Source organism: Schistocerca nitens, chromosome 7 (genome assembly GCF_023898315.1).
Source record: "Schistocerca nitens isolate TAMUIC-IGC-003100 chromosome 7, iqSchNite1.1, whole genome shotgun sequence".
In the NCBI taxonomy this organism is placed as follows: Eukaryota; Metazoa; Arthropoda; class Insecta; order Orthoptera; family Acrididae; genus Schistocerca; species Schistocerca nitens.
This window is the reverse complement of record NC_064620.1, coordinates 189412545-189424780: the sequence shown is the minus strand read 5'-3', so window position 1 is coordinate 189424780 and position 12236 is coordinate 189412545. Positions and strand designations below refer to the sequence as shown.

Genomic DNA, 12236 nt, shown 5'->3' with positions numbered 1-12236 from the left:
GTGAGTGGAATTCTTAGTAACATCATGCCTTTCAAAAGCTGCGGTTGCCCGGAATATAAAATAGTTTGCACAAGAAGTCATCTGTCCAAACACCTGCCTCTTTCCTACTGCCCCTCATCACATCCTTCCCTACCCCTCCCTACTTTCATTAGCTCAGGCAGTTGCTTTCAATAACAGAGTATCAATAATCAGTCTTGCCGTGGCCACAGCTTGTGCATTTGAATGTCTGTGAGGTTGTGTATGTATGTGAATATGTGTACTTTTGCTAGCAAAAGAGATCATATTTGAAAACTCATGTGAATGCTGTTTTCTGTTTGTTTCTGGCTCCACACATCGATCCACTATACGTGAGTGGTTGACTTTTGACACAATATGAGAAATTTCTTTCAAACTAAAAACCATAAATATGGCTGCTGAATTTGGTGACCCACAAATATGAGTATCTGCAGCCTGCACCTATCCACTGGGGTACTTTCCTTATTGAAGCAGATGGCTTGCATGTTTGCATCAAGCTGAGGACTATGCAAGCTGTAGCTCAGCTACTGACAGGGTCTCCCAGACAAAGAGAGTTCAACAGTGCCAGAGTGTTCGACAATTCCCCATCCCTCCTACATCCATTTCCATAGTCCTTCTTCAGTTTGCCACGTATCCAACCCAATGCATGATGCAATTCATGCCAAGACGTACCTTGCACAAAAAAGGTGTGTTACGAACGGAACCTTGGGTATTCTGGGAAACTTCCCTGAGGAATTAGCCTTGCACCACATGAGGCTCTGTGGTGTCCACCTAATATATCCCCATTTCTTGTGGGACCAAAATGGAGAACACAGAATGAAACAAAACAAAACCTGAGGGGCTTGGTGAGGCCTCAAATATTCTAGCATTGGGACTGGGGGAAACATTCCGCAGTTGGAGTTGTCCAAGAAGTGAAAATCATCACCGAGATGCCATTTTGGACCAGATCAAGATAAAATACTTGTCTAGGACAAAGAGAAGAAAACTTCCCAAAAAACAAAAAGAAAAGTGTTGGTAAAGAAAAAGGGAGAGAAGACTCCCACTTCTCAATATTCAGATCCAGAAAAAGCTAAGGGAAGGAGTAGGACAACAGACCAGAGTACTACAGGAATGAATGGATTGGCTTAAGGAAGTTGCTGCTCATAACAGTGGCTGAGCTATTCACTTCTGCAAACATATTAGTTTGGGTACTGAAACTTTTGCAGGATGCTCTCCCAAAGACACTATTTAAGAAAGTATGGTTGCTGAGCCAGAAGGTTTCAACAGAGGATGGGAGAGTAATCAACGAAAAGTTTGTATTGGGCAGCCAAACCACTGTGCTGCAAGTCAGTGAAGAATCCCTGAGGGCAATGTGAGAACAGGCCTTAAACCGTAGTTACGGTTCTTGTAGGATAATCAAAAACACTTGATTTGACCATGGTGGCAAAATGGTGGTTGCATATGTTTCAGATAAACCTGAAAACAGTAAGAGTGCAATTGCACCCTGAGTTATCATGTGGGAAGACAGGAGATGGACTTGGCTCTGATCCAGGAACCCTATTTAGCTAAAGTGGTTTCATCAGGCCTTGGTAGAACTGGAGGTAAGTTGATTTATGGTAGAAATCTAAAGAGCTCCAGAGCATGCATTTATGTCAAAAATGGAATATCATTCATGCCAATGGTGGATTTTTATCCCAGGGACTATAGTGACCATCAGGACGACTTTAGTGACCATCAGGACGACACAGGAAAAGGTAGGTAGCGTGAAGAAAATTGTACTGACTTTACCTTTCTTACAAGGAGAGTGTTCTTCCTTCCCAGAAAGTGAGGAGACTGGTAAACAGCTGTTCATAGCTGAATGAGCAACAGTTGATCGGTTGTGATGCCAGTGCCCACAAACTGGTGTGGGGAAGCAGCAACACCAATACCAGTGGTGAATATCCTCTCGAATATTTGTTCATGAGTAACCAGGAGATCCTGAATACGGGCAGTGAACCTACCTTTGGGAAATAGGGAAGAAGTAATTGACATAATCTTTGTGTCCCTATTAATACATCATATGTCAAACAATGGCATGTGGTGTTGCGGGCTTCCTTATCTGACCACATGTGTTTCATGTCTGAGGTCGAAATGTATGTTAAATACACTATGGCCTATTGGAATCCTAGGAAAACATATAGGAAAGACTCATTCCTGTCTGAAATCAGAACTTCAGTAAGGAATCCAGTAGTAGATAAAGAGGAAATGACATACCAAGTGACTTCTGCCATTATAACTTCATACTTTTTGCAAGGTAAGAAGACTGTTTAATGATTCAAGAAGGAAAGGGCAATGGACAAAATAACCTCGCAATAAAACAAGCAAAACTACCTTCTGGTAGTTATTTTGTGAGGAGGTGGAAGGTATAGCTACATGTGCCACACTTCATAAAATCATCATTGGAATTCATTGGAATTCCAAGTAATCCAAGAGGAACTCTAAGGAAGGAGAAAGGTATATAACGACACCATCCGAGACGCTGGATGATTTCAATCACTTCTCTCAATGTAATCTGGTAGATAATACAGATCAAGATTCAGATAATACAGATCAAGATTCAATCCCTGGGAAGTACTGGTGGAGTGAAAGTTTCGGCCGCTCAAGTCACCAGTGCAGATGAAATCTTTATGGCCCTACTGCAACAAGCAGGAGAGGGACTAATTAAATTGCTATTTAAACCATTTGAAGTATGGAGCACTTCGCCAACTTGTTGGGACAGTGGAAAAAGCACTAAACTTTCAGCAAATTGTTCTCTGCATCTTCCTGGACACCGAGGGGGCTTTTAGCAATACAACCTTTGAATCCATGGGTAGGGCTGCAAAAGTGCATGGCATTAATACCACCATATTTAACTGCAGTACAACCAAGCTCAGTAAGCAAAAGGTAGAAGACGCCATGTTGAATGAGAAAATGGTGACACCACCAACCAAGGGTGCCCGCAGGAGGAGTTTTGTCCCTACTACTGCAGAACCTAGAGGTGAAAGAACTCATCATTTAGTTGAACACTAGAGGTTAATTTTACCAAGGACATACAGACAATTTAATCGTAGTCGAAAAAATCTACCAGGACGGGGGGCAGTGAATTATCTAGGGGTAATCCTGGATGCGAGACTATTTTGGCCTCCACACAAAAAGAATATATGTTCCAAGGCAAAAGATTCTCTTCTGTGCACGAGAAGGGTCTGTGCTAAAAACTGTTCTAAACTCCAGAGATACGTACTGGATACACACCTTTGTAATAAGGTTTTGTAATAAGGTCTATGATAAGTTACGGAGCTACAGTATGGTGAAATAAAGTACAACAGAGGGTGGCTGCTAAAGAGCTTAGCAAGGTGCAGAGATTGGCCAGGCTCAATTAGCAGCACAGCCACTGCTGTGATAGAGACCATACTGGACATGCCACCTTTACACCTTTGGGTTACTGCCTTTATAATTTCAACAAACCTTTTAAGGTAATAATTGGAAGAAGAGAGCAGTGGAAAAACAAACCTCAATACCTCTTAGGAGACACTGTCTGGTTTCCTAATGGCTTGAAAACAGATGAAGATCCTGGAGCTGAAGTATACAGAATACAGCCTACTGTCCATTTCATGACGATCGCCACCTGATTTTGAGCGCATATTGTGGTCACATTGCATTACAAACATTGATATGTTATACTTTGCTGCCAGAATCGTGGAAATGTCTATTTTTTATTTTGTGTATGAATATTACATCTTAGTCAAAATGGGGACAACATATGTGGTAATATTTAAGAGAAACCATGGTTCCCTAGCTGTTTTTCAGCTAGTGTCAACTTAAAGGAAGATTAAAAATCAGACCATAATTAGGAGAAAAATTTCCTTTGAGTAGTTTAAAGATACAACCTTGTTCTATTTACATGCAGATTTTCATTTTTCTGATTATTCGTTTCATCGCTATAATGTCAAACGCAAGACACTGCGATTGAACCACTGTAGCTACCAGGTGTACTGGTATGAAATGAGTGTTAAGATGCAAATGTGTCGATAGGGAACATTTGTTGTGAACGAGCCTTAATTTTTTTTTGTTTGGTTGGTATGACATCTGTCAAAAATATTTAGTATACATCAAGTCATGGAACAAACAACATCATATGTGTTCATCATGTTAACAATGTCGAATTTTGTACCAGAAAATGATGATTTGCGGAAAGCATTAATTTTTTTATTTCATTTGAAAAAAAGTGCTGAAGAGTCATATCGAATGCTTGTCGAGGCATATGGTGATCGTGATCTATCAGAAGCAACATGCAAAAGATGGTTTCAATGGTTCAGAAATAATGATTTTGATGTAAGAAATGAAGAACGTGGAAGACCACCAAAAAAGTTCGAAGATGCCGAATTACAAGCAATATTGGATGAAGATGATACTTTGAGTCAGAAGCACATGGCAGCAATGCTAAATGTTGCACAACAAACAATTTCTGACCGTTTAAAAGCTATGGGAAAGATCCAAAAGTGTGGAAAATGGGTGCCACATGAATTGAATGAAAGACATGGAAAACCGAAAAACCATTTGTCAAATTTTGCTTCAAAGACATGAAAGAAAATCAATTTTGCATCGAATTGTTACTGGCAATGAAAAATGGATTTATTTTATGAATCCTAAATGGGAAAAATCATGGGTTAATCCGGGAAACCATCAACATCGACTGCAAAACCAGATAGATTTGGCAAGAAGACAATGCTCTGTGTTTGGTGGGATCAGAAAGGTGTGGTGTATCACGAGCTTCTAAAACCTGGTGGAACTGTGAATACTAATCGCTACAGACAACAAATGATCAATTTGAACTATGCGTTGATCAAAAAAAGACCAGAATGGGCCAGAAGACATGGCAAAGTAATATTTTTACACGACAATGCACCTACACACAAAGCAAAACTGGTTCACGATACAATAAAAAACACTCGGCTGGTAGCTGCTACCCTACCCACCGTATTCACCAGACTTGGCCCCTTCTGACTACCATTTGTTTTCATCATTGGGACACGCAGTGGTAGAGGAACACTTCGATTCCTACGAAGAAGTCGAAAATTGGGTGTCTGATTGGTTTGCTTCAAAAGACGAACATTTCTATTGGCGTGGTGTCCACAAATTGCCAGAAAGGTTGTCAAAATGTATAGAAAGCAATGGTCAGTACTTTGAATAAAAATTTTTTACTTTTTAATTCAAAATTAGTGTTTCATTTTCACAAAAAAATGCTCATTTTATACCGGTACACCTGGTATTGTGAAAGGGAAGGCACTGGTGTTGAGCTTGAACTTTTGTTGGTTACATCATATGTATTTACTAATGACCGCTCCTTGTGTTCGTTAGTTAAGAGTTTGTAAAGCAATTGTGATAGTAGCTGTAATATATGCGAGGCTGTGGTGGAGTGTAGTTGTCATACCAGCGTGCCACCACTATTCTAATACTAAGTGCCTGTTCATCGGCGAAGAATGGCAACTTCATAGTCGCGTTCCAGTACAGGGAAATTGCAAATAAATGCTTGATATGCAAGCAGCTCACAATAAATGAACATTTGTTAGCACGTTTCAACAGTAAATAAAAAAGTCGATTAGCTCGAATAAATTTTGCAGCAAAGAATGATGACAGAAATAAAACCTTCCTTAATCGCTTTCACTGCTGGCTGAGGTCTTGCTGCTGCTATTGCAGTCATCTACTTTGATCAGCAGCAGTTCTACTGCTACGTCAAGACAGTAGGCTCTTTGTGCATAACTGTTTTCAAGTTTGTTTACATGACTCACTGAATTCCTCCAGACACTTTGAGTAACACTTTCCAGAGCACACTGACACAACTGTAAAGTATCATTTATTTTAAAATTATTGTTCTCCTTTGTTGCCTTGATCTTGACAAATGCCCAAGTATGTTCAATGGCTTTCAATTTACAGGCAACTACAGAAGTGTAGTTTCCTTGTCCACTGATTGCACTATAGTTTCCAAAAGGTATTCCTGCACCCTGCAGTGCAGTCCTGCATGTTCCAGTAGGCCAGCTCTAGTAAATTCCTCATATGACACTGCATTAGATGGAACCTCTACATAATCACTTTCGATCCATTCAATAATAGAATCCTTTCTCCATTTCACAGATCGATTTCATGTCACTAGATTTATCATTGTGTGATATGGAGCCACATATAAAACAGTCCTAGATCTTTCACGTAATTTTTCAAGTACATTCCTAAACCACTCTTCAAAGTGTCTGGCATTCATTTCAGAATGATAATCTGCACCTCCTTTTTGCCCAATAGAACATAAGCCAGCATTATGCATGAAATCATCTCCATTCCCAATATGGCAAATTATAATCCCTTTTCCAGAACTGTACGGTGCTTGAATTCCTCCTTTCCAGCCATTCCACTCTTGAACGGTTCCTCTGTGATAATTGTACACATTTTTTGATGCTTAAAGCTGTTTTTTGTTCCTGCCAGCAAAACAGGTATGATTTACACCACACCAACTCTCATCAGTGTGATAAATAGTCCATCCAATGTTGCGTAAGTGTCTTATTCCCTGAAAGAACTCATCTTTTTCTTGCTACTTGATTATATTTCATCAGCACAGGTTTTTTGTTGAAGTTTTTGTTTCTGAAGCCCAATTTTTGAATGACATGCCAAAGGGCTGTTTCACTCCTATCAGGAAAATCTTCCACTTCAGTTGTCAGTTTTCCCAATATGGCTGCCACTGTTGCAAACTGCTTTTCCACATAGAACTCATGGATTTTTCTTCTCATAACTCCCTGTGTAAACTCATTCTATACTAACTTCTGTCTCCTACCAGAACTCCTTTTTTGGTGATACAAGACTTGAAGTTCCTCTATATTATTTTGAAATTTGCTGCTTCATTGTACTTCCACTAATACCGAGACATTCTCTGTACTGGCTGTGATATGGAACTGCTGGTGCCCTGCTTTTTTTTTTTTTTTTTTTTTTTTTTTTTTTTTTTTTTTTTTTTTTTTTGGCCGCAAAGCATGAGCACTGATCACCATCGATTTTTCACAACTCCATAAATGATGCAGGTTTCACACAAGTACAAGGCAGGCAACTAAGTACGTTACAAGCACTGTCCCACATGACACCACGACAACAAATGGGAGCACGATTGTTTCCTATCTGATGGAAAGCTGTGATGTAAACACTACAACAATGAACAGTGAAGTGGAAATATGTTTAGAGGTCTGGCAACATAGCACATGCAAGCATGCAACACGTAGAAACACAATAGCAAATAAATTAAAGAAGTGATATGCAATCTCTGTAGAGATGCTGGCCACAGTATAGCAGGCAGAAATATCTACTATTAGATTGTGCATCAAGGAGAATCTGTGAAGGTGATAAAAGGTTTGCAGCATCTAGATTAATTTAGACGGTCAAAAAACAAAAACTCCAACTGAAGAGGCCATGAAGGCCCAATGGTACAGACTGGTTGCTGTGTTACCCTCAACCCACAGGCATCACTGGATGTGGATACGGAAGGGCCTGTGGTCAGCACACAGCTCTCCTGGCTGTATGTAATTTTATGAGACTGGAGCTGTTACTTCTCAATCAAGTAGCTCCTCAGTTTGCGTCACAAGGGCTTAGTGCACCCCGCTTGCCAACAGTGCTCAGCAGACCGGATGGTCACCCATCTAAGTGCTAGCCCCAGTCTTACAGCATTTAACTTTGGTGATCTGATGGTGAAATATGCTCACTAGTTTTATTTACTTAAATTTGGCATATTTCGTGACAGTACCTTTTCCGTTAGATGTTTACAAGGCGATATTGGTCTTAGCTTCAGTTGTCTAGTGGAAGTATGATTCCACAATGCATCTTTGTCGGCTGCAGAAATTACCTGGTTCAATGCATTTGCCTCATTTTTGGTGCTTCAAATACCATTTCTTCGAATGTGGTTTCTTCTTAAAGTTTATAATTCTGACCTGCACATTGTTCTACCGTCAACACACACCAAGAGTTAACTGCCGACTGACTACAGTCAAAGACGACTCCAGCGTCAAAGACATTTGACACAACACACAAGCTTCCACTTATAACCAGTCTCTTTGATATTCTTCGTCACATCTACTAATAGTAATCAATATGCTGTCATTCTCAAAAATATAAGTAAATTAACATAAGATAAGGCAAATTACAATAAAAAAATTCTGACAAAAATATAAGAAAACATTTACAATTTGGTATTGACAAATCTGGTAGAAAATAACACATCTCCCAGATCCATTACAATGGGAACCGGTGTTACCACTACAGCAAGACAGTCAAGCAGCTCTGAAATCTCTAACAGTCCCTACAACAAGATAAAAGTCATTTCAGAATGCCATGAAGACCTTGTGAGGCTAGGCAAAAGTAACAGGGTAAATCTGCTGTGGATCCCTAGTCACTCAGGATTCAGTGGCAATGAACAAGGTGTTAGGCTGATCATGACAGGTGCGATTATTCCATTTATTGGACCAAATTCTGCCCTAACCATCACTAAGGTGATCATAAGAACAAAAGTACATAGTTGGATTAGGAAGGATCACACAGAATGTTCCAAAAACAGAAAAATGGCAAGCCATTGATACAGAAGCCATGTTTCAAGATACGTCCTGTAATCCTGGGCTTGAGCAGGAGACAATATAAGCTCATGGTAGGACTGATAAGTGGCCATGGGAACTTCAAAAAACAGCTACACATAATGGATATGGGGGAAGAAGTCCCTAAGTGCAAATTATGCAGAGAAGGGGGATGAAACCACATCACCACAATCTTACAATGCAAAGTGTTGGAAGCCGAAACACAGCATACCCAGCTTATTAATTCCTGAAGAAATTGTGTCTAATAAAGAACTATTAACAGGCCTTCTACTGCTCTTTAAAGGTACCAGCTGGCTTCACTAGAATTACAGAGTGAGAAAACACAATAAACTCAAGTTTCAGTGCAGGGAACAGTGGACTAAGGCTACTGTTATTTTGTCTGCCTGCAGGTACCACAATGGAGCATTTGTTTGTGTTCATTTTAAATTCTTCAGTTAACTGAAAATCCTACTAATGTGAAATACAAGTATTCAGTTTCTTGCTATCAAAAGTGTTTAGTTTTCTAGTTTTTTGAATATTATCAAAAAAGCACTATGAGCATTGGAATGGTAAGAAACAGAATCACAGTATTTAAAAATGGGTGTACTTATGTTTATGATGAAATAGAAAGGGGGTAACCATCTATCATCTGAAGACTTAGTTCAAATAATTCACGAAAAAGTTAAAAATTAGATACTTTATGACTTTGTCTTGATTTAATGAGTTTCTTCAAATTTCAAAAAGTGTTCTTTACTAAATTCGTGTGGAATGCTTAAACTACAAACAGTTATGCTGGCACTCATTACCAAAAATGCTGACTTGGGTACACAAAACCAATCAAAAAGTCCATGCTTTGAATTTACTTCTGTGGCACACAAAGGTGAAGAATTTTTAAGACAAGTTGTCACTGGAAATGAAACATTGGTGACTCAGGTTACACCAGACCTGTGACAACAATTCTCATTCCACAGCAAACAATTTCAGCCAAAAAAACACATTTTACAATGAGAAGGAGGTATTTTCTTTTCTTTTTTTTTTTCTTTCTTTCTTTTGCAGAGTAACACAATCATACATACAGTGAAACCCTAGTTAGATATAAATTGTTTCATCTCTTCATTCCTTAAACAGCTCAAATATTATTAACCCGTCAGGTGGCAGTTTTTTTTAAAAGGCTTCATTAGTTGGCTGAAAAGAAGACTATGGTGATAGAAAAATTGTTTTAAAAAATTAGTTGCTTTTGTTTAATATTAAAATGGTCACCTCTTCTTTTGCACATCAAGTGCTGGGAATTTGCCGGTTGTGATAGCTCACTGCTATAATGAATGGTAGCTGCATAAGTAGGGAAAAAATTTGGGTGCTAGTGATCACACTCTCATGTACCATATAACATTAAAAAAATATGAAAAAAGTGTATCACTTTTGAGTAGGGCATCAGATTGTGCTCTGCATTGGGTAAAACCCATTAAATATCTAGATTTAGTTAAATGAACATGGACATTAACAATCATAGAGAGGGCAAACAGATGACTTAAATTATCAGAAAAATCACGAGAAATTGTAGATCTGCATAAGAGTTTGGGTAATACTAGGCTGGATTAAAAACGATTAAAAAAAAAAGTAACTGGGCAGATCCATCAATATGTAATGAACAACAGTCATTATCATGAAACACTACTGGGAACCAGTAAAGTATCACTGTTTGAGAAAATGTAAAATGATCCCACTGACAGTTTCTAATACGAACATGAGAGAGATTATGTCCATTCATGAGTGTTGCAAGTACATATAGGAACAAATAATGGAACTCTTGTCATGTGACTCTACAACTGCTTGTGGACTATCTATGTTTACGTATCATAGATTAGATATTAGCATGTTAGAGAAGAAAATACTGTGTGATCTCTTACTCCATACACAAAACACAATTTGACTGCCCCCCCCCCCTCCCCCTAAATCACATGCACAAACCTGTACACATGCTACATAATTTACAGAATTAAAGCTAATCAAATTCAACTATGTTTATTGCAGTTGATACAAAATGTTTCAAGAATAAGTTCCAGTGCTTGGTGCAATTGGAGCACATTCAGTTGAACTTACAACAATAGGTTCCAGAAGTACTTTATCATCTCAGCTACCTAATTTTTCTGCAAATTATGTTTACCTGAACTCTTCTTTCTGCTTCTTTGTGACATCAGTGTGGAGGCACATTTTATCCAGTGGCCATTCATTTTTACGTGCAGTGGATTGCATAATTGCTGTGAGGAAAGACTGTGGGTTGAAGAATCCTGCCAGCCAGACTGCTGAAGGGAGCTGAAAATTTTTTACTGATTATCACAGCAGTCAAAAATTACATGAGCACTAAAATGATACTATCAAAATGCATTTAAATGATGAAAGATACATATATGAACATTATTATAACAAAAATAACAAACTGATGCATTCTGAAAGGGATTTCTACATTGAGGCAGGGAGTGGGAGCAAGGGCTGGCAAAGGGCAACTGCTGGTTGGGAGTGGAGGCAGCAGCTCGTAGTGTTCTAGTTTTCTGGACAAGTGTTGTTTAACATATACTGTTCATTAACTCTTCACATATTCTGACTGTGCCCTCTTGAAAAGCTATGACAGACTTCTTCACCGACTACCTCATAAATTCTGTTACTAAAAACTCTACACTAAATTTCTGTTGAATAAACTATATATTGATAACAACCAAATACACCACTGAATATATAACATCAAACTTCTCTCAATATAAATGCCCAGCACAAAGTCTCTACATAGAATCAAACAATCTACCTGAATTTGACATTTCATCTGTCATTCTTGCTACATCTAAATCTGCATGATTACTCTGCAAATCAAATTAAGGGGCTGGCAGCACATGAGAAAAATGAACACTTAAATATTTCTGTGCAAGCTCTGATATATCTCATTTTATTATGACGGCCAGTTCTCCATATGTAGGTGAGTGCCAACAAAATATTTTCACATTCAGAAGAGAAATTTGTTGATTGAAATTTCATGAGAAGATCCTTCTGCAACAAAAAGGTTTTTGTTTTAATAATTGCCACCCCAATTTGCTAATCATGTCCGTGGAACTCTCGTCCCTATTTCATGAAGGACAGTTACGCGTAGTGTAGGCAGTCTCTTTAGTAGGCCTATTGCATTTTCTAAGTGTTTTGCCAATAAATACCAGTCTTTGGTTTGCTTTCCCCACACTACATGACTTTCCAATTTAAGTTATTTGTAACTGTAATCCCTAAGTATTTAGCTGAAGTTACAGCCTTTAAATGTGTGTGATTAGCTTGTAACCAAAGTGTAATGGATTTCCTTTAGTACTCAGTTAGGTGACTTTACACTCTTCATTATTTAGTGTTAATTGCCACTTTTCGCACTATACAGATCTCTTGTCTAAATCATTTTGCAGTTGGGTTTGATCATCCGATAACTTTCCAATATGCTAAATGACAGCATCATCTGCAAAAAATCCAAGAGGGCTGCTGGGATGTCTCCAAAATTATTTAATACCGATTAGGAACAGAAAAGGGCCTATAATACTTTCTTGGGGAATGTCAGATATTACTTCTGTTTTACTCAGCCACTTTCTTTCAGTTATTATGAACTGC

The 12236-nt window shown here is 38.5% G+C and overlaps 1 protein-coding gene across 1 annotated transcript in view; it reads right to left on the bottom strand.

The window, feature by feature from the left end:
• LOC126195528 (dynein beta chain, ciliary-like) overlaps positions 1–12236 on the bottom strand; it is a 930907-nt gene that overhangs the window by 1760 nt on the left and 916911 nt on the right. The window contains exon 53 of the mRNA XM_049934154.1: positions 10771–10919. Coding sequence (XP_049790111.1) covers positions 10771–10919 — 149 coding nt within the window. The remainder of the gene's footprint in view (positions 1–10770; positions 10920–12236) is intronic.